Source organism: Emys orbicularis, chromosome 4 (genome assembly GCF_028017835.1).
Source record: "Emys orbicularis isolate rEmyOrb1 chromosome 4, rEmyOrb1.hap1, whole genome shotgun sequence".
NCBI lineage: Eukaryota > Metazoa > Chordata > Testudines > Emydidae > Emys > Emys orbicularis.
In genome coordinates, this window is record NC_088686.1 from 66,952,450 (window position 1) to 66,975,769 (window position 23,320).

The window sequence follows — 23,320 nt, forward strand, 5'->3', positions numbered from 1 at the left end:
CAGCACCCAGACTCAAACACTCTACAGGAGGACGGATAGACACAGAGACAGGACAGTCCTCAGTCCGGACAAAACACAGAAATAATTACCTGACCAGATTCCTGATGTCAGATCCTGGGATCCCTACCAGAACAGAGTGGGAACCAACAGGTTCAATGGCGTAGACCTCACTGTGGTTGTGCACCCTTCCGTTCAGGAGGAGGACCGCTCGGGCCAAATGCCCAGGTGCCGGCTACCACGGTCGTTCTACAAAAACGGTCAGAAATCACACAGCCCCAGTGAAGACGGTTGCCATCTCGGTGGAACCTCCAAATTGTCAAAGTTAGAATCAGGACTCACAATTTTGTCAAGACCACTCTGTTTATTAGCACAGCGCTCTGCTAATACATTCAGATAATGTGAGCCTCCATGCAAGATTCAAACAAACAGTCTTATTTATACAGATAAAAGGGTGCGAACTAAACAAAGGGACAGAGAGAGCAAAATTGTAAAATTTGCATAGGGCACAATATGCATATCCCGCTTCCTTATTAACTCTTATCGATCTAAGACTAATGCTTCACCAATTGCCCTTAAGTGGGGCAATTCATTAAGCAGTTAATGTCTGCTTTCCTGCCCCCCTGGCTTGCAGCATTTCTCATTTCTACTTAAAGGTACATACAGCATTCTTTAATTCATTCTGTTTCTTTAATATAATTCATTTCACTTTCACATTGAGAAGACTCTGCATATTTACACCTATGGATGTGGCATTGTCTGGTGGCACCTAACAGTAGACCCTCCTCCAAGCAGTGCCCCTTAGAACCCATGTGCACTGCCTTCTCCTCACATCAGCATTTCCAAACATTCCCAGGGCAAGGCTATATAAGGAGGCACTGCACTACCACCTCAGTTCCTTCCACCGCTAACTGAGAAAGACAATTAGACTTTGAAAAAGAGGGGAACGTGGACAAGAAGTGTGAATATGCAGAGGCATCTTGAAGAACTCTGGTTACAAGGAATCAGCCTTCATTTCTTCTTTGAGTGCCTCTGCATATTCCCACTTATGGGTAGTTTGACAAGCAGTCCTGAAAACCAAGGAGGTAAGAACAGAGTCCTAGTTAAATAATTGAAGGACAGTTCTGCCAAAGTTGGCATCTTCTCTTGAAGCTAGACTATAATGTTGAGTCCAGGGGTTGTCAATTATTTTTTGTCAAGGTCCAGACTCCAGAGAAACATTTTTTCACATTGCAACAACAAGAACGATAATAAGTAAATAAAATGATTTTGCAGTCTATTCAAAAGCATCTGTTTGTCTGGATTTGACCCGCAGTCCACCTATTGACTACCCGGGTTTAGTCAATATGTGCACTTATTTCCAGGTATCAGCCTTGCAAATTTACTGAATAGAATCACGCTAAGACAAGCAAAAGATGCTGTTACAGCCCTAGTAGAACAAGACCGTACAACAGTAGGCACAGAATTTCTGCTAATTTGTAAGACTGAATAGAATCCATCTGGAAGTAGTCTGAGCAGACATTCTGAGCCTTATTTTTCTTAACATAAGAAAAAAAAAATCTAGAACTCCAAAAATTCTGATTTCAATTTTATTGAAGACCCATTCTAGCAACTAAAGTATGTAACACAGATTCCCCTTTATTAGCATGAGATTTTGGGGGGAAATGGTAAATTTATTTTCTGATTGATATGAAACAGATAATATTTTTGGTAAAAGCCTGGGATCAGGTCTCAGAACCACCTCATCTTTATGAAAATTTGTAAAATGGCAAGTCAGCCATCAACCAGAAGGGTGAATGAATTGCACGCCCTCATGTTCTAGCAATAGTGGAGACCACTTTAATAGACAAATAAGGAACATTCCACCAGAAGCTCAAAAGATAGCCTCATAAGCATAGACAAAATCAGATTAAGGGACTGAATCCCTTAAAGGAGGATACATGTTAAAAGTTAGAAAGTTTACAAATGGGTTATCTAAACAATGGTAGAAAGAGAGATCTACCATCAGCCAAAGTATGATAAGCTGAAATAGCTGCCAGGTAAACTTTTAAAGAATAAGATGACCTTTCAGATTTTAAGTACATAAAATGTTTCAAAGTACAGGGTATGGAAGCTGAAACTGGAGAATCAGATTTTACCTGCATGTAAGCAACAAATCTAGACATTTTAAATGGTAACACTTTCTAGTAGACAGTTTTCTAGAATTAAGCCGTATATTCTGTACTAATGTGGATCATAACTATTCAAGACTAGTCAAAGTCTGATAGTTTCTCTTAATCTGACTGCTTGGGCTAAGGATCGAGATGAACTATCCTGCTTTGTTCCTGTGACAAGAGCAGGGCCGGCTCCAGCATTTCTGCCGCCCCAAGCAAAAAAAAAAAAAAAAAAGCCGCGATCGCAATCGTGACCAGCGGCGGCAATTGGGAAAAAAAAAAAAAAAGCCGCGATCGGCAGCGGCAGTTCGGCAGCAGGTCCTTCGCTCCTAGAAGGAGTGAGGGACCTTCTGCCCCCGAATTGCCGCACATGCCGCCCCTCTCCCTTGGCCGCCCCAAGCACCTGCTTGTTAAGCTGGTGCCTGGAGCCGGCCCTGGACAAGAGATCTGGAGACAGAGAAAGACACATATAAAGACTGACACCTAAGCAAGTCTGTATACCACTGGGGCAATCAATATTTTTGCCCTGTCTTGATTAATTTTCACCACTTTCTGAAATAATGGAAGAGGTGGGGGGAACATACAAAAGACCCCTTCCCCAGTATACAAGGAAGGCATCCGAGATGGACTGACTGTCCCTTTCCACTCTTGAACAGAAGCGAGGACATTTTTTGTTGATCCTTGTATCAAACAGATCTACATCAAACCAGACCCAAAAGGAGAATGTCTTGTGCTACTTGATCCTTCAAGGACCACCTGTGAATCTGAGAACTATCTCTGCTGAGACAATCTGCTAAGCACATTGCTCTCCTCTGCTAAATGCAGGGTCACTGGATAGATCTCATGAAGAATGCACCCATCCCATAATTTGACCACTTTGGCATATAACTGGAAAGAATGAGGACCCCCTTTTTTGTTCATGTAAAATAGAGCGGTTGATTTGTCCGTCACTAACTGAACAACCTTTCCTTTTATACAAAGAAGGAAAGGTATATGGGGCAAATGAATGGCTCTTAATTGTAAATACATCTATTGCAAGATCTGTTCTTGAGAAACGCAATGATCTCAGATTGTAAATTGACATTAATGGGCTCCCCATCCACTGTTTAATGCATCTGACGTTATAATGACCAATGGCGAAGTGGGACTGAACAGGTTGCCTCTGGGAACATTTGGTCTTTCTGTTTAACACCGTGGCGAATTTAGAACACCCTGAACCATGGTGACAGGACATTTTAAAGACTGTCCAGGTAGGGTGTGTAGATTTGAGACATCCAATGCTGCCTCAGTCTCATTCTGAGATGAGCAAATGGAGTTACTTAAGTGGTAACTGCCATCAAACCCAACAGATCCAGGAAGAGGATAACTTCAGGATTGGCAGGCTCAAATTAGCAAAACCACTTGCTCTACTTTTAGAAATCTGTCCTCTGGAAGAAAAGCTTTCCCTGCTATTGAGAACCTATTTATAGAACCTATAAAAAGAATACTCTGAGTTGGACAGAGATTTTATTTTTTGACATTTAGAAGCAGACCCAGAGCTGAAAAGAGAGAGACAGTTAACATGATGTGAAGTGACAGATCCTTGCTTGCAGCAGCCTTTGGCTACCTATAATATGGGTAAACAAAAATACCACAGAAAGGCACTTTGAAAAAAAAAAACAAAAACACTTGGCACTATGATCCCAATGGACAGGCCAAACACAAGCACCTTGTACTGGAAATTGCATCTCATCACCATGAAACGCAGGTAATTTCAATGACCATGTCAGGTAGAGATATGAAAGTAAGCATCCTTTAAAATAGAGAGTGGCAAACCAATCCATAGATGCAAACAAGAGTTATAGAGGCCAGGGTTAACATACGAAATTGGAACTTCCAGATGCATCTGTCCAATTTTAGTTTTAAGAAAATTGTATAGACATACACACCCTTTTCCCCCCCTGTACCAGGAAGTATCTTGAATAGAACCTCTGACCCCACAGATATTTGGGAACCACCTTGACTACTCCTATCTGGAGCAGCTTGTGTAGTTCTGTAAGTAGAATAGCCTCATGGCAGGGTTCCCTGAAAAAAGGAGGGTGGGGGAACTGAAAGGTGACAGTCTTTCAAACTGAATGACATAGTCTCTCTCAATAATTTGTAGTGCCCGTAAGTTGGATATAATCAGCCTCCATTTGTTGATGAATTGAGCTAGCATTAAATTAAAAAGGACAGATGCTCACTGATTGGGCCACACGTCTCGCATCATATCTGAGGCCTGGGGTTCAATGAAGACAAAGTAAAGGGAGCAGATGTTTCATCTTAGGTCTGGATCTGAAAGACCTCTTTTTATGCTGGGTTTGAAATGAAGCTGGGGGTTGCTGTTGCTGACATCTCAGATTTGAGGAAAAATAAACAGACAATTGAGGGTAATATTGCTCTAATATCAAAAAAGGACAGTACTTTCTGAGCCAGGGCTAAAGACCCAGAGAATGAGCAGTGGATCTAATTTCCTTTAATTTCTCCAACAATTTGTCAGTCTTATTGCTGAAAATATCTGCCTTTCAAAGGGGATGATCTTTCATCTTAATTGTAGTAAAAACAACAAGGAGTACTCGTGGCACCTTATAGACTAACAAATTTATTTGGGCATAAGCTTTCATGGGCTAAAACCCACTTTTTAGCCCACGAAAGCTTATGCCCAAATAAATTTTAGTTTATAAGGTGCCACAAGTACTCCTAGTTGTTTTTGCTGATACAGACTAACACAGCTACCACTCCGAAACCTTAAATGTAGCGTTTGCAGCCAGAGAAGACAAATGGAATTAAGCATGCCTCCTCAAGTCAACTGTGGATGCAAGTGCTCTGGTGAAAGAGTCTGAAATATCAAAAGATGCTCTGAGGACATGCTTTCCCCATGTTCTGTCCTACCAAAATAGTACCAATGTCAAAAACTCAATGAGTGGTTTCCTCCACAGCCACAATGGAAATTTTGAGCATCCTCAGAATGGGAGAAAGCAGAAGCTGCACTCACATGCTCATCAGGTGACAAATCAGGTTCAAAATCAATATCCATTTGTTCCTGCTTAAAAAAAGGAGCTGTCTCCTTATCCTCATCCTCTTCTTTAGAAAGAATATTAGGTACAACTGTCTAAGCTGCCAATAGGTCCAGAGGAACTCGATCCAAGGACTGTTAACCGGATCCTTATCAGATGAAACACCAGCATCTCTCCATCCATAAGGAGGATAATCCAAAAATTCTTGTGGTTGAGCCCAACAGAGCCATGAATATCACAGTTGCCAATCTCTCCAGTAGTGGGGATGCAGAAACACACACAGGAGGAGCAAAAGGATCATGGGGCATACCCCAGGATGAATCAGGTTTCTTAAATTCTTCCTCTGTCCTCTTAAGTAGGATCCAACCTCAGATCCATTATGAACCATACCAGAGACAGCAATGGAACCATATGGTGAAGAGAGAAAAAAGGTAATAAAGATATGCCTAGAGATCCCATAGGAGTCTCAGGAAGTGATGGCATAGATGGATCTGGAGAAAGGAGAAAAGCAGAGGAAATTTAGTCTCTTTTCAGGTGAAGAAGCAGGTTGTTTCTTCTTCATCAACAACTTCCTGTCAGTCAGATCCAAGGAACACAGACACAAGAAGGTGCACATCAGTCAGTACTGTTAACATCCTCTTTGGATCTGAGGATAGTCCTGGAACAAGAGTGGAGGATGGAACTGGCGCCATAAGCCTGGAGAGTATCAGACCAGAGAAATACTCAGGTCCACAACTCTGGACTTTAAAGTGGAACCCAGAACCGATTTGGGTTTCAAAATCGGAAGCACAGAGGTTATGTCGGAATTGGGTGGATCCAGTAAGTCGGACATATAGGATCTGGCACTGCTAACACTTGCCACCTTTACCCTCAACTTTTTCAGAACCAATACAGTTGGAACCAAAATGGCTCTACGTTCCTTAGCAGGCAGTCGGCTCTTTTCTACCAACGGTGCCTTTGAAGCTTTAATCAAAGGATCAGGAGCCAGCACTGACAAAGATCCCAACAACTTGGAACCCTTACACAAGTTAGATTTGCTATATGGAAGTAACCAGAGCTGAAACAGGGCTCTTGATCTTTGGATCCCATGAACCTTCAGAACAAGATAGTGTAAGCAGCAAGAGCTTCTTAAAGCAGCAGTTGTAGTCTGTTCCACCAGTCCTTGCATGCTCCGGGTGTGAAAATCTGGTAAGCAGAACACCCAAAAGGAGAGTAGCCTTCTCCTGGACACCTAACGAGTTCATCCAGTGCCAGGAAGACAGCTGGGAATGAAGCCCATCTGCTGCTGCTGCTGTTCCACCCTCACATGGACCCAACCTTATGTACTATCTATAGGGCCCTACCAAATTCACGGTCCACTTTGGTCAATTTCACGCTCATAGCTATTTAAATCTGAAATTTCATGGTGTTGTAATTGTAGGGGTCCTAACCCAAAAAGATGTTGGGGGGGGGGGGGGGGGGAGTGCAAGGTTATTGTAGAGGGGGTTGCAGTACTGCTACCCTTACTTTTGTGTTGCTGCTGTTGAGGCACTGTCTTCAGAGCTGGAGAGCAGCGGCTGCTGGCTGGGAGCGCAGCTCTGAAGGCAGAACTGCTGCCAACAGCACCGCAGAAGTAAGGATGACATGGTATGGTATTGCCACCCTTACTTCTGTGCTACTGCCTCCAGAGCTGGGCCCTCAGTCAGCAGCCGCCACTCTCCACCCGCCCAACTCTGCAGGCAGCAGCGCAGAAGTAAAGATGAGATGGCATGGCATGGCATGTTGCCACCCTTACTTCTGCACTGCTGCTGGTGGGGCACTGTCTTTAGAGCTGCTCTCCAGCTGCCCAGCTCAGTAAGGATGGTAATACCGTGATCCCCCCTAAAATAACCTTGCAACCCCCTGCAACTTCCTTTTGGGTCAGGGCCCCCAATTTGAGAAACGCTGGTCTCCCCCATGAAATCTGTATAGTATAGAGTAAAAGCACACAAAAGACTAGATTTCATGGGGGAAGAACAGATTTCACGGTCCAGGACACGTTTTTCATGGCCGTGAATTTGGTAGTGTCCTATCTATACTTAAAATTACCTTAATACTAAAAACTATACTAAGAACTTCTGTCTGGTGCAGCAGTTGAAAGGAACCGAGGTGGTAGAGGGCGCAGTTCCCCCTTCTATAGCCTCCCCCTCGGAAATGCCAAGAGAAGGAGTAGGAGAAGGCACATGTGCGCTCTAATAGGCACTACAGTTGAAGAAGGTTCTACTGTTAGGTGCCACCAGGTGGTGCAACACTCATCAGGAGGAATATGAACCTGATATTTCAAAATGTGCTATATTTGTATATTGGTATTAATGCTGCTGGGTTAGTCTCAGGATATTCAGAGCATCTGTATGGCTTTTTTTTTTTTTTTAAACAGAAAAGTTAAATTGTAGTGCCCTGCACAATGGGGCCCTGATCCATGACTAGGGCCTCTTATTGCTTCCAAAACACAGATAAATATTTTTCCTTTAATTTATACCATAGTGAAATGTATCCCATGATAAGAACAAAGTACCTGATGTGGTGCTATAGCACACCACACCAAATTTCCATCAAAGTTTATGGGACAGTTAACCAAAAGATCTCATGACCAATATATAGTTAATCCACTTCCTCACTGTACTGACATGTCAATAGTATATATTCAACAAGCCCACGTTTCCACATGTTCAGAGAATAAAATAATTTAGAATGGTCAGGGAATGTCAAATATCCATCAAAACAGTTTATGCACTGTAGCCATGTTGGTCCCAAGATATTAGAGAGAGAAGGTAGGCCAGGTGAAGAGCTCTGAGTAAGCTTGAAAGCTTGTCTCTCTCACCAACAGAAGTCGGTCCAATAAAAGATATTACCTCACCCACCTTGTGTCTCAAAATAGTTTTCACAATCAACTGTAGCAACTCTTTTGTAACGGCATTTTGAAATAACCCTGTTCCTGTGTGTTGAAAGAAAAAACACTTAAGGAAGAGACATTCTATATTAAGAATTGTGCAGCGCTATTAGGGATTACTTTATTCTGAAATCCATTCCAGCAAATAGTAAATTTCTTCCTTTTCTGTATACTAGAGATGTCAATTCCATTTAATGCTTTGAGATTTAAAAAGCCTAGAAACCTCAGAAATATAAGTTTTCAAACACTAACTGATTGTTTTAATAAATATGTTTACAGGAATCCAAGGGGAAAAGACTTAAGTCCATAAGCACAACACAACCATAACCAGAGAACATCCTAGAGGATATTGATCTTTGTATATTCACAAAAACTAGAATCATCCTCCTCTAAGTGGGTGGAAAACAGCTCAGTAAAACTAGTCTCAATGGTAAACCACATTAATAACTGTTAAGTTACATGCTCAACAAGAAACAGGCAACACTAGTATGAAAACTTTACAATCAGTGTTGCATTCTGAAAGGGGGGAAAAATCGGTTATGAACCTGCAGATATCTGATCTTGTGCACTCACTACCACCAAACATAAATGAGTGACAAATTCTCAACTTCCTTAAAACCAGTTTCCAAATAAATCACTAATCCAATAATTTACACACTTCTGAATACTATTTACCCAACTAATCCATATTTGCTTAATATTCCAATTTAAATTTTTTACAAAGTCTTGTCCACCCAGACCTCCATTCAACTCAGTTTCTCTAGGAAGCAAGTGCACAAGCATTCATCAAATTCATTAGCATAATTTAATAGGCAGGTATGTAGAGCAACCCTACTGGTTGAGTGTTCTGCTAAGCAAAGATCTAGCTTCAGTTTCACAACCTGTTGGGTGTTGAGCAAAATACCAAATGCGGAGGGCAGTTTGTGTCTCAGTGACATTTGCTTGGCATTAAAGATCAGTTCAACTTGCTCTGCTACGGTACCGTTAGGGACAGAGATGGGAAGATTGTATTAGAGGGAACAAATAAGGCCTTGAATTTTTAGGTTCAACCAGCTCCCCCTTCTCTCTTCACTCCCACCCTGGAGTTCATAACTTCAAATTTCATCAGCATCTGGAAGAGCCCCCAAAGGTCGTGGTGGTGGAGGGGAAAAGGGTGCCACTCGGGTATTATCAAGTGGCAGTCATACACGTTGAGGAAAAACTAGCATGGAGGAGGTTGAGTGTGTGGGGATGTGCGCAAAAAAACGAACCCAAACTAAACCACAACATAAAACAATATTAGATCTCAACCCAAATAAAGAAAAGCACACTTTAAGCATACAAACTCAAAGGGATGAGAAGGGCAAGTTAGGACCACATCTGCACGCTTCTGTTAAGCCCATATAGAAGAGGAAAAAATTTCTCTGTGGACATTTGTTCTGGTTCCTGACCTGGAATAGATATGTTCAATAAAATGGCATGCTGCATGAAACTCCAAAAGAATTTGAGCCCCCAAATCAAATATATACATTTTTAATATTTGAAATATTTACATGGCGGAACCTTTACACGATCCCATTTGTTAAGAACAGTGTTTTCAAATGTCCTCTTAAGATGCAAGAATCTAATAACTCAAGGTCACAGTTATGCTTTCTAAACAGGTCAACCTGTATCCTTCAGTTAAATACAGTTACACAGATACTTGAACAGCTGTACTTAATTTGTTTGCTAATAAGAATTGTGTTTAAAAATTAAAAATGTTTGAGATTTTTGCTCCCTGGAAAACACTTTCATCCTGCAATCAAGACGGCTCATCGCACATCATCAGTGCCTTTTTACCTGGGTATGAGATAAAAAATGCAGTGTACAGTACATCTCATCATTTATACTGCATCAGTTTGTTTATAAAAATCCCATACAGACAAGGCAGGAAAATATCACCCTCTTTCAATGATAATACAGACTGCTTACAGTACAAAGAATGAAGGAAAACAAAACCAGGACTGGTTTGATAGTACACATAAAAACAGACTTCTACATTGTTTGAAAATGTATGATTTAGTTTTATAAACTGCTATAGTTAATTATATCCTTCAACCTTTTCTTTCCCAAAATGTCCTAAACTGGCATATTAATTTCTCTTCTAAATTCTAAAAAAGGTGTTTTAAAAGTAATTTCTTAAAAATCAGTCAGATTATTTTTGGAGGTAGGAAGGGCTAGCAGAGAAGGGCTAAAATGAAATAATTGTGCACAAGACATCTGAGGTAAAAAAGCATTAAATAGTGCTCACTGAAGTCATCTCCTCATCATAACTAACAAAGAATAAGAAGTATCCTGTAATCTGCATTCCCTTTATGGGAAGGTTGAGCATTTGCAGGAGGAATCTGGCCAGTTTCACAAGGAATTCTAAATTGGCAAAACACCACCATTTTTCCTGCACGTTCACATACAATGAAAAGCTTAAGGCCACTCCTCTCCCTAAGTCAGATGAGGGGGACAAATCAACAGTCGCAGGCACGCGCTCACACATACTGTGAAAGCCGAGAAAGTCGCTCCATCCACTTATTCTATTTTTACAATTCTAATTTCAATTCTATTATGATCGTTCTTTAAATAAAAAGGGGGCGGGAGGAGAAGAGAGACGAGGATGATACACTTTCAGTAAAATCAATTCTCTTGGTCTGTATGATATAGTTCCACATTAAGTGCAAATGTTTTGCAAAACAATGGAGTCTTTTTAATATTTACAAGGAACAGATTTGCCGAACAAGATCACCAGAGACTTGTACAGTAGCTGCATCTTATAAAACATACCAGTAATTGTACCTGGTGAACTATAAAGAGAAACAATGCAGGATTCATATAACCATAACCGAGGGGGGCAGAGTGGCCTCAACAGAGCAGAGGACACGTTTTTTTTCACATTTTCTACATAAAAAAAATACAGGTCTCACAAGTGTCTCCGAGGACAGAGAAAATTCAAAGTTCTTGAATGATGGAAAAGGAAAACAAAAAAAACAAATGGAACCCTAAAAGCAAGGAGAGTGCTTTACTTCACTAGACCGATTTTCTTGGCTTCTGTTTCGTATATCAATAGCCTCCACATTTTGACTATAAAAACTTCCGCTTCTTCATCTAGTACCTACAGGTGGGGGGAAAAAAATATATTAGGTTATTGTGGGTTTCCAGTTAGTGACACTACAGTTAAACTTAGCAGAAAGACTTATTACTTTGGTAGGGTTCATAGGAAAGAAACGTCTGGGGAGCAAAATAAATCGAGTTATAAAGTTATTTTCCATCATTAAGCAGCAATATTAAGTTGTTCCTGGAAAAAGTTATATATATTATTGTCAAGTGGTGGGTGATATGATCCTAGTACACAAAATTAAAAAGCATTTGAATTATTCAGTAAGGCATTATATAAAGTTTAACGAGTACGGCTAGGGTCCTCTGATTTGCGTGAGCAGATTGCAATCACTTCACATATTTTAATTTGAAAGTGAAGTGAACCCAAGGTATCTTATTTCATTAAGTTGACTTCATGTCATAAGTACTTATTTTTATTATAACTCCAAGTAATCAATGCTACATTTAGTCTGCTAGGGAAGACCATATTTTATTCACAAATTAGGGATAGGGCCAACTGAAACTCTGGATCTGAATCCTAAAGTTCAGGAGGATGCGAGTGTAAATATCAGGAGTTCTGATCCATATCTAAACTTTGTGGCTGAATCCTATATCTTTAGGATGGGCGAAACCAAAAATCTTTTTTTCCCGAGCCTCCCTCTGAAATTTGGGAATGTTGGAATCTGGATCCAAATTTTGTGGCTAAGGGTTCTCTCTGCAAGCTATACAAGCAGTGGCACAGATAGTTCGCCTTGGCACCTTTCTTTCACACTGTGTTCTATCACTATTAAATATCCGTGCATCATGGTCCCCAACCGCTCCTTCCACCATCAACAGTTGTTTTACAGAATAGCAACTGAGCAATTTTAAGTTTCAGAAACATGACTGCATGACAATGATCCAACAGGCTGAATTACAAAGCAGTGTTATCCTCTTATCCCATTCTCCAGCACAAGTGACTATGCTGCTATCCTCCCTAACACAGAGATCTGCAATCTGGAGGTCACTGCCAACTCTTCCTTTTCCTACACAATATATCCAAAACCCAAGCCTTCTTCTCTGTATAAGCCATTAGTCTCAACCTGAGCACTACAGCCACCTGTGTTCTGGTCTCCCCCACATCCAATCTGCCCCCTTTTAAATGTGAACAAAACACAGCCAGTAAGGTCAGAATCTGACCTCCCTATTGCTTCTTTGGATTCTTCCAATAGATCTGTTTCACTTCAAGTTTCTCATGATCATTCTCTATGTAACTCTGCCCCTGCCTTCTTATTCTCCCATGCATTTGTTGCCCCATTGTGCCACCTTGATGCCGTTTGTCTGCTCCTCCAAATGCCTCAATTTCTTCCATGCTGCTCCCTATCCTTCCGTAAGATGCCCTTCCTGAGCTGACTCACATGGCCACCACCCTTCTCCTTTAAATCCCTTCTGAAGACCCACTTCTTCTGCAACACCTACAAGAAACTAGCTAAGTCATCTATTTATCTTTTCCCTTTATCTATCTTATGAATTAATTGTTATTTATGTGGAGGGGGAAGACAATGTTGGGAGGGCATAGTGTCACAACACAAACTGAAGCTTGCAATTGCCTCCCCCATCTCTGTAATGGAGCTGAACTCAAATAATAAAGGCAAGGATGTGGAGCCAGTCCACTTGTAAGTGGACTGATTTGACATATGTAAAATCTAGAAAATGACTATTTTGGAAATGTTCAGAAGAAAACTGGAAATGGATGTACATTAAACATACTACACTAGCCTAATTAAGAAAGTCCATCATCAGTGACAGCAGAATGCTATCATAATGTATGTGCCTGTGCTTCATCCTAAGTTTGCAGTCAATTACTATACCCAAACTACTGCAGAGAAAGGGTCCATAACTGATGAATATTGGCAGAGATTCAACAAAATTCAAAGATAGAAATTCTGAGTCTGTAAGTATTAGCTTCTACGTAATGTATACAAGGCAATAAAACCAACCCGTCTGAATTGAGAGGTATGAGTGGGCCAGGGGGAAACATGAGGGGGGGAAAAATAGAAGATAATTGATATTCAATTTCAGCTTACCATAGCAACATCGTCCAATATGCTCTGCGGCGAACTATGAGCCATAACCTGAAAAAAAATAAATGGTTTTCAGTCTACAAACTGAGATCTGAAGAATTGTACTCATATTAAAGATCTCCGAAAAATTAGCCCAAATTTGAAATTGCTATAGCAAGCAACCCACTGTTTCGCCACAGCAAGTTATTAAGAATCCTTAAAGACTGCATCTACTTTCACAGTAGTGTTAGTACCAAGGTCACCGTGTGGGATAAGCACCAGCATTGCCTAGCTCCAACAAGCCACAAGGGACTCACTCAACTAACTGCTCCTACACTTCCAGCCTGGCTGTGCTAATTTGGGGAGTGAGGGGGAAGGAATGTCCCCTCCTCCAACCTGGATCTCCTATTGGGAGAGGATAAGGGGAGAATAGTGAGTGGGTGGGTATCAATCATCCCCCATCACTTTGTTTTATTTGTTAGAGATTTGAATGGATGGTATTTATTTTAACATATTTGAAATTGTTTTTCAGCGCTCAAAGTCCTTTTCCAGGAGAGGGTGGCATTATATATAAAATTTAATAAAGTTTAAACAAATAAATGAAAACTTTGCTAAAATTAATACCTCCTATCAGAATTGTGCTCCAGAAGCCAGGCTTTTATTTTAAAAAATAAAATAAATGTTTCTAGCCCTATGGCTGTGAAGAAACCTTTTTTAAAAAGTGAACCAAATGTAAAATCAGTCCAGTGGTCTCTGCCTGAATCTGCAAACAGCCTGTTCCGAAGCTGTTACAAGTATCAACTGCCACATTCATTTCAAGGATCTATTAAATCTGAAATCTAACGAGGCAAATATCAGTATCACCATGGTTAAATATTTCAAATACTTTCATTTTATTCCACTTAACGTGCTTATTCCACACTCTCAAAGTGTATCCCACATTTTTCTCAGGTGCCAAAAGTCTAACTCTTCTGAACCCAAAAAGCAAAATCTCCTGCTTCCCTCCGAGAGCTTCTAACAGTTATGGATTTTCAATAAACACTAAAAATTAAGACCTATGGGGCAAGGTAAAATAAACTGAATTAAATATGAAAGTGAACAGGGATAATATACTGATTATTATTCACTTTCCTATTTAAATTATATAAAAATCTTTTTTAATTCATCTGAAGTTTCTGCAAAATCTCATCTGCTGCCCTGGAGGGTCTCACTACAAAAATCCAGTTAAGTGTGCAGCAGACTGCAAAGAGCCTCGGGTATATGCATACTGTGAGTAAGTAAGTATTAAAGGAGCTGTCTTGTAATTGGGTACATGCACTAAATCTGTGTTGGCTGCTTGCTACTGGTCAACATTACAAACTGGTAGTATCTTCAAATGGTTATTTTCCAGCCATTGTCTTTTTAAACTGGAAACAAAACCCAGATGTTTAGAAAGTTATTCAGAGGAAAATTATATTAACCTTTGAACAAACAAAATCAACTAGTGTGGCTTCTTCTTCACCAATATATTCTATTATTTTCTTGTTGATCCATGGTCTAATTCGACGTTCCATTAATGTCTGAAAAGGAAAAAGAACACCATTTATGTCAGACTATTACCATCATCCTTACTGCCCATCAGTACTACCCAGAAGCCAGCTACTAACAGTGATGCAGAGGATCTAACACACAAATAGCTAGTGAAAGATCCAACATTATATAATGTCAGATCAATATTTTAATTCAATTTATACCTGCCCAACACAAATGCAGACCAATTTTCTGCAAAAAGTTATACTACCTAACAGAACTGGTTAGAAATCGAAAGCTATTCCTCAGGGACCTGGTGACACAGTAAATTACATGTCCCTAATTCTCACCTATGGTTTAAATCAAAAAAGTCTTATGGTCTACAATAAGTTTCTAGTGGACTTTTGGTCCTATCATAAAACCCATTATATAAATTTGTATCATCAGCTAGGGAGAGGCCCAGGAGTTAAAATAAGCAGGCATGGCATGATACAGAGTAGATGCTATCTGTGGACAGGAAGTACAGCATCAACTGTCATGTTTGATTCGAGTCAGAACTACTGATGTGACTCATGGTGACAAATGTTTTGTCTTTTTAGTGAATACCATGGTGCATCACTTGGCAGATTATGCTTTCTGATCAACATTAGCTTTATTTTTTTTAAATTAAAGAAACAGTTACTCACTGAATCCACAATAGACCAATCAAGAGGATAAGCAAAGAGCTCTGGTTTGGCTGTGGGAATTTTCTCAATAAGACTTTTAATATGTTTGCGCTTTTCTTCTGTATTGACATTGCCCTTGGAGGAGCCTTTATCTTCTTCACCATAATCCAAGGGGACCAATTTCCTTTTCCGGGGCACATCATCACTGTCTTCATCCTCAAATTTATTGAATACACTGTCCACGGGGAGCTTCTTCCTCTTCACAGCATTGGGCTGGCTTGGACTATTGCAGGCACCTACAAAGAAAGGCAGGAGAGAATAATAAAATATTTGTAATTTGCAACTGAAGGTAGTTTTGTTTGTCCTCTCAGTAAAATTCACACCCCTAAATAAGGAATAGGGATATAAAAATTGTTCTCTAGTGCTTAGAGCAGAGGAAATGGGAGTCAAGACTCTTGTTCTATTCTGGATTCTGTCACCACTTTACTGTGCTGCTCTGGGAAAGTCAGCCTTTCTATCCCTTATTTTGCTGGTCTTTGAAAAGGGTATTATGAATAAATGTTTGTAAAGCACTTCTGGACAGAGCCTACTGATGTCAATGGACAGATTTCAATGGGCTTTCAGTCTGATGCTTACAGGTCTTCTAACAAAAGACATTTTAAGTACAAAGTATTAATCACAGCTCACTAGTAGAGCATTCTTTAGGAAACCACTCACTTAGCATGCCAAACCGGTTTTCTTTCCAGATTTTAGACAAATCAGCTAATATATTAAGATATCTTTGAGCAGGAAGAACATCCTAGGTATTGGCAATTTAGCATATCAAGTTGCTCAGTTTTGCTCCCAAATCTACAATATAATTTGGAAAATTGAATTGCTTCTCAACTTCCTATGTTTCTTCTCTCTACAAAGCCTCAAGGAAAATTGAAATGAAATGCCAACTTGCCCAATTTGAGGCTAAGTCCTATTTTAGGTCTATGCTCCTCTGGCTGTTGCTGATCAGGCGAGTTTTCATGAGGGATGATGATGCCACAGGGAGATTCATCACCAGGGGTGTTAGGGGTTGCGTTGCCACTAGCAGATGAAACAGATGGGGCAGAGCTGATGGGTCGTAGGGTTGGTTTAAGGCAAGGCTTTTGTTCCGGTTCCTCCTCCTCTTCCTCTGGTTCTTCCCTTTTTTCCTCTTTTTCTGGCTTTTCTTCCTCTTCTTCTTCAGATTCTGGCTCCTGTTTGATTTGTGGCTGTCGGCGCCTTTCGGCCTCTTGTTCCATCTGCAAATAAAAAGCCAATTAGCGAATGTAAAAACCTCTCAAAACCAAAATTGTGCTATTTGGGAAGATTCTGAAAAAGGACCTACTTAAATGTTCTGCCCTCTACCCCATGAAGTGTCCACTGCATAATCTGTTATTAAGGACTAAAATATACACAAACGCTACTACTGTCTTCATAATCGGATAATCCTGTAAATCCAAATCATTTTTTAAACTCCATTTTATCTGGATTTTTAAAAAAATAATCCAGATTAACAATTTTATGATACTTACATAAAGACTGGAAACCAAAAAAGCTTTCCATATCTACATTTGGACGAATAAAGCATATATTACCACCAGATCAACTATAAACCTCTAATTTATTAAATATGTGCTCAAACATTTAACTTTGCCTAATACTACAAAGATAGCTATGCATTTTCCTTTGTCAGACCAGTTGCTGCTTACCCTCTGGAGTTCTGCATCTGGATCTGGATGTCCTTCTGCCAGAAGGCGCTGCCTGATTTCTTCCAACTCTTCTTTCTCCCTCTTCCTATCTCGTTCATCTCCTTCCATCTCTTTCTCCCTATCTCTCAATCTTTTTTGAAGAGCACTACCCCTGAAGAAGATACAAACTTTGTGCTTAAGAGTTAAGAACAATCTAATGAAAGCCTTCTAAGACACATAACTGCTTCCATTCATTTTTCCATTAAGTAAAACCACAAGATGTATAAGCATCTTGAACCCTCTATTCTCATGATGGGAGATGCTAAAATGTCAACTCCCATTCTATACACAACTCCAAAGAATCAGCATCATCATGCTCAGCAGATAATGAGACATGCAGAGAGACAAGTGCTCTTTCTGAAATCCTGAATGAAAAAATTATAGTTATTTCATAATTCACAGCCCCAGTATAAAGAGCAGAGAAATAAGTTTATATAGAAGTCCACTCTTCCCTCCCTTACCCACAGTTTTGGGACTACTTTGATCTCATGTTCTGCCTCACCCTAATGCAGTACCCTCATCTCTGTTAAAGGAGTGGGAAGGAGAGGATGCTCCTTGAAGCAGTGAGTAGCAGTAAAGCGTTACCCAGTTCCCTCAGATTTTGAATGTATTGACTCCATGAGGTAATCTAGCTACTTATGATCCTTATCACCACAATATTTGAGTGCCAAGTTCCCTGTAAACCCATGCCTCTTATTTTCTACCAGTAACCATGACAATTTTATTAAACAGCTAGTTAACGAGGATTGGATTATCCTGCTTGGTTGCTTACTCAAACGTACCTGTAATATTTTGGATCATCTCTGTCATCATCATAATCTTCTAAAAATTCTTTTAGCCGTTTGGCTTCTTTTGCCTGTAGCAAGTAGAGACAGCAACATTACTGTAAAGGTTTTCTATTCCTTCCTCTTAGACAAAATACATCCAGTTTCATTCTATCCCTGTTTAAGCTATTGGATACAAATTTCCCCTGCCAGCAGATGGAGTGCTTCTGGAGTGGCATCACCCCCCTCCTCCCATATAATAGTGTGACAACTCACTAATGTTTGTCCATCTCTGACTGGTAGGATAAATGTCCCTCACTGGCAAGCACTGAAGTTCTCATTATCTAACATCTTGAAGCTTTTTCATATGGTCAATATTCTTGTGTCCTAAATAAGAAAACCACAATAGGGTTCTTCAAATAAACTCTTTATAAGCCAAATTTTTAATGGATTTGAAAGTGTCAGTTCAAATGGGCACTATCAGTTCCATTTAGTCTTGAAATTTAGATTTTATAAAACCAAAAGTTTCATCAACAAATAATTCTAATGAATAATTTTAGATTTAAATACTCCTTCGCAATGTGCTGCAGCATTGAGCTCATGCACGAGCCAAAACGTGGTAGAGGAACAGAATCTTAAAAAAACCCACCTCATTCTGCAGAATCTGAACATGCCAAGCATACCACACGAGTACATCCAGCAGACTAGATCTGACCAATGCTTTATACGTCAGAAAACAGACTACGTTTACACTGAAAACTTGACAGGTGTGTTGGTCACAGTTGTAACATTTCATACTGAAGGTGCAATTCTCTGTAAGACAACTAGAGTATTTTGCAGCTGCCTGCCTCTCTCCCTGTTTTGCTTCTGCTAGAGCCAGGCAACCAAGCTTCATTTTTCCAGGATCTCTTACCTAACGGTTCTGCTTTACATTTTAAAAGCCATCTATCACAATTATGTGGCTAGTTAGCTTTAAGCTATTGTGTACAAAAATCCATGTGTTCTGTTGATGTAAGCAGGACAATACATTACAGGATATTTCACAGTAGCCCTTTATGTGAAGAAAATTACAGAATCTGTCTGTCTCAGTTCTAATTCAGACACAGGAAAAAAATTTTAAATCCAATTGCAAATAGCGAATCTTACCATTTCCCTTCGTCTTTCTTCTTCCCTCTCAGATTCTTTTTCATATTCTCTAGTTTTCTTCCGTTCTCTGATCTCCCAGTTTTTAAGACGCTGCAATAAAAATATACGAAATACTCTCCAATCTCATGAGCATTAAAAACAACTAAAAAACAAAACCAGTTTCCACATACTTAGAAATAATTAGGTCAAGATATACAAATTCGCTACTTATAGTTTAAACCCTTGGAATGAATGGGCCAGAAATTCCCCTCCAGACTGATTTAATTTGTGTAACATTGTGTTCTGAATCCTGTCATCCAGTGCCAAAGGGTTAGATATGGGGTTGGGAAAAAAGTGGACTGTTGTGCAGTAAGACAACCACCAAGAAACACAGGATTAAAAAGTCACTGACATCAGAAGCGACTTTCCAAGTAACTTGAAAAGTTTGAAAAGCATAGCTACTCCCAAACTACCTCTTGATAAGCAGCTTCCTTCTCACGTAGTTTCCTTTCCAGCTTTCGGCGTTCATAGGCATCCTCTTCATCCTCTTCTCGGTCCCTTTTCTTGTCCTTTTCTCGCTCACGCTCCCGTTCTCTCTCCCTTTCCCTTTCCCGCTCTCGTTCTCTCTCCCGCTCTCTCTCCCGTTCTCTTTCCCGCTCCCGCTCCCGTTCACGTTCTCTGTCTCTGCTTTTCTCTCTAAGGACAAGAGCCAATACAATTAAGCATACAACCAGCTAGCTTATCTCCTCTACCAAACACACACAAACAAGTATTGGATGTAATTTCAAACACATAATACAGTATTGATACCTTCTCTCAGGGTGGATTTGATTTAAATCAAATTGATTTAGATCATGATTTAAATCACTAGTCAGGAAGACTTGATTTAATCATGGATTTCTACATAAAAGTGCATTCTTGTTGGTTCTTATAACCTTAATATCTATCTCTGAGTTTTGAAGAATATGTGAGACCCAAACTGGGTCTCTTTTACAGCCTGCTGCCATTATAGGTTTTCCCTTCTAGTGAGAGAATGGTATGGTAGATCTCAAACCAATGAAGGGTACACTTAGGGTAGGTCTACACTTACCCCGTAGTTCGGCGGCGAGCGATCGAACTTCTAGGTTCGACTTATCGCATCTTGTCTGGACGTGATAAGTCGAACCAGGAAGTGCTCGCCGTCGACTGCGGTAGCTAGACGAGAGGAGTACCGCGGAGTCGACGGGGGAACCTGCCTGCCGCGTGTGGACCGAGGTAAGTTCGAACTAAGGTACTTCGAACTTCAGCTACGTTATTCATGTAGCTGAAGTTGCGTACCTTAGTTCGAATTAGGGGGTTAGTGTAGACCTGGCCTCAGAAAGACCTCAAGACTTCTGGAATATGCTGCTCAAATAGTTTCACTTTTGTGTCTACTGCCTGTCCCTCCCTTCTCACATTTATCTCCAGAATTCTCCTTGTCCAGATCTATTCCGCCCCCAACAATCTTCTATTCATTGAACTTTTTGAAACTTTGCACTTTTAGAGAGAGGTAAGGGATTGACTCTGTGTACGCAAATTTGCAGAGGGACAATAGGGTTGAGGTCTGTTATTTCTCACCTCTATATATTATTTATTTAAAAAAACATTTTTGCTGTTAACATGCATGTTATCTCTGGAGACACGAATCCACAGTTTGAGAACTGCAAAACTAAGCATTTCTGATGGTATCTTCTAGACTGAGCACTGAGTCCCATTGGATAGATAGAAAGATTAACCTAAATAATCTATACAGAAGCCCCTGGAACCCCGTACGATTGGGTCCCTAATCCATGAACTATTGGAACTCATTTACAAAACTTTTCTTAAAGATTACATGAATATATTGTCTCATACTATAGAATCAGAATTTATAATCCCTATTCGATGATGATATATCTTTGAGCTATAATGTATCTCTCTTTAGATGGGTTTTTTCCCTCAAAAAGCATTTTATCAAAAAAATCCGATTTAAATAAAAAAAAAAATATCATTGATTGTTATCCACTCTGCCTTCTCTGGAGTTATTCCTCTTGTTATTGTATAAAATGATTAGCTATAGTGATGGTTATTTGATTATGTAAATCTACATTTAATTTTTGCTGTTTTTTAAACCTGTTTCTTAGTCAGCCCAACCATAAACACTTGGAATCACTAAGCTCACATGGCAGTAACTAGTATTCAAGGGTCAATGTTCTCTAATAGTTTTCCACATACATGCCCCAAAGCTCTTAGTCCCCTTTATTTTCCAGGCCATCGTTTTACAGTTTAAATAACTCTTAGGGTTTGTGCTACTTGCAGAGATCTCAGTTTGAACTGCAAGCTCAGTCCCTCATTCTTCAGGCTACCAGGAACAGAGGTAGGTCAGGTTAATCCTGGTGAAAAGGGAGAGCAGGTCTTGCTGAGCAGAAGTTAGGATCTTTTTATTTCTTTATATTTATGTATAAAACTTTCCCTTATCCTCTTAACAAAGGATATCACCTTGCTGAAGGACTATTACAGGGAGAGAGAAGGGACACCTCATGATGGAGGGCAGATGCTCTGTCTGAAGAGGCATAAAGGGATCTTTGGTGGGGATATAGTGGGTATAATGCAACCAGTTATGAAAAAATAACCCTCAAACCCAATCTGTATGAAAGACTCACATCCAGCTGCCTCACCCAGCCCTATAAGGATTCTTCTTTTCTTTCTCCCGCAGAAGACAATAAGAAAGCTAGATAGTTGTGCAAGGTATGAAAGATCATCTTTCCATAACACCCCCCCCACCAAAAAAAAAAAAAAAAAAAGAGCGAGAGAGAGAGAGAGAGAGAAGTCAGCCTGGACAACTGCCTTAGGTATGAATACTGCCCGTACTCTATTTTTTATTTAGGACATTAAATAAAAAAAAAAAAAAAAGAGATTACGGCTGGCCTGAAAAGCCTTGTATACAAAGCTTCAATCTTAAATGAATTTAAGGGTATGTTATCACCACCTACTGAGAGATATTCACATTTATCATCTTTCACATTATTTTTAACCCTCTACTGCCCCATAAGCATACCAATTCTGACACTGCGTAATACCTCCATCTGGCTCTACCGCCACAAGACCAGGACCTCAAAAGCATTTAGTCAGTCCCTTAAATTTAGGGTGCAGACACTGAGTGCCAAGGCTAATATATGTACACCTTCATGAAACAATCTCTCCCTCTTCACATTTGGCTCACAACCTGCATGCAGACTTTGCATCACCATGTTTAGCCACTAGCTTCTTTGCAGTTTAGCTCTGTTCATACTGCCGATTAGTTAGGATGACAGGTTGAGCAATAAGGCTTCACCTTTTGTGGGAACGGTCATATGCTTTGTGTACTTTTGATGTATAAAATAAGTTTTTTTTTAAATAATATTTCCCATTTTACATGGACCTATTTTTTTTTAAACTTAGAAAAAAGACAGCTCTCAATCCTAAGTGAAAAAAAACCCCAATACATTGAACTATATTCACTTGCGTAAGCAGCCTTAGCAAGAACTAGAGTTCTATTTCAGCAACTCAAACTTTTATTTACCTTGATCTGCTTCGATCCTTGTTGCGGTCTGAGCTCCTTTCACGGTCTCTGTCTCTGTCTCGATCCCGGTCTCTGTCTCTGTCTTTAGTCCGGTCACGATCCCTATCCCGCTCTCGTTCACGCTCCCGTTCTTTCTCCTTCTCTCGTTCACGCTCCCGTTCCCTCTCTCTTTCGCGCTCCCTCCTCTCTCGTTCACGCTCCCGTTCCCTCTCTCTTTCTCTCCGTTCTTTTTCAATTTCCTGTCTCTCTTTCTCTTTTTTGCCTTTTTCCTCCTCCAGTTTCTAGAAACCAACAAGAGAACTTTCACAGTTAGTTCCATAATTGCAGGAATCTGATAGTCCCGGCGCAACACGCAAGGCTGGTAATGGAGGTACCAAAACCGCCAGTGATTTAACATTTAATGTATTGAATAGTTTGTTTTGAACTCATAAGTATGAAATCAAAATGCAGCAATCACAAGACTAGATTTCGTGCAAAAGCATAGATCTACACAGACCAGCAATCTCCAACCTTGGATGGCAGGGTAGGACTGGCCTTGGATTGTTGTATAATGACTGAGCTGCACACACACTGTGCACTCCCAATCATGGTTCACAGCAGAGCCACAGACTCCACAGGTGCCATGAACCACTTGGGTACAAACAAAATGAACTTTTAGCTAACAAAATTCATTCTTCTGAGCTGGACAAACAGAATTC

At 40.1% G+C, this 23,320-nt stretch overlaps 1 protein-coding gene across 1 annotated transcript in view; it reads right to left on the reverse strand.

The window, feature by feature from the left end:
• Window positions 1-10,353: 10,353 nt before the first annotated feature.
• Window positions 10,354-23,320, reverse strand: part of RBM25 (RNA binding motif protein 25) — a 39,567-nt gene continuing 26,600 nt past the window's right edge. The window contains exons 10-20 of the mRNA XM_065403574.1: window positions 22,623-22,903; window positions 19,537-19,759; window positions 19,085-19,174; window positions 17,957-18,030; window positions 17,136-17,286; window positions 16,959-16,991; window positions 16,361-16,685; window positions 15,436-15,710; window positions 14,701-14,799; window positions 13,265-13,312; window positions 10,354-11,214 (exon numbers count right to left, since the gene is read on the reverse strand). Of these exons, the coding sequence (XP_065259646.1) occupies window positions 11,122-11,214; window positions 13,265-13,312; window positions 14,701-14,799; window positions 15,436-15,710; window positions 16,361-16,685; window positions 16,959-16,991; window positions 17,136-17,286; window positions 17,957-18,030; window positions 19,085-19,174; window positions 19,537-19,759; window positions 22,623-22,903 (1,692 nt within the window). The 3' untranslated portion in view covers window positions 10,354-11,121. The remainder of the gene's footprint in view (window positions 11,215-13,264; window positions 13,313-14,700; window positions 14,800-15,435; window positions 15,711-16,360; window positions 16,686-16,958; window positions 16,992-17,135; window positions 17,287-17,956; window positions 18,031-19,084; window positions 19,175-19,536; window positions 19,760-22,622; window positions 22,904-23,320) is intronic.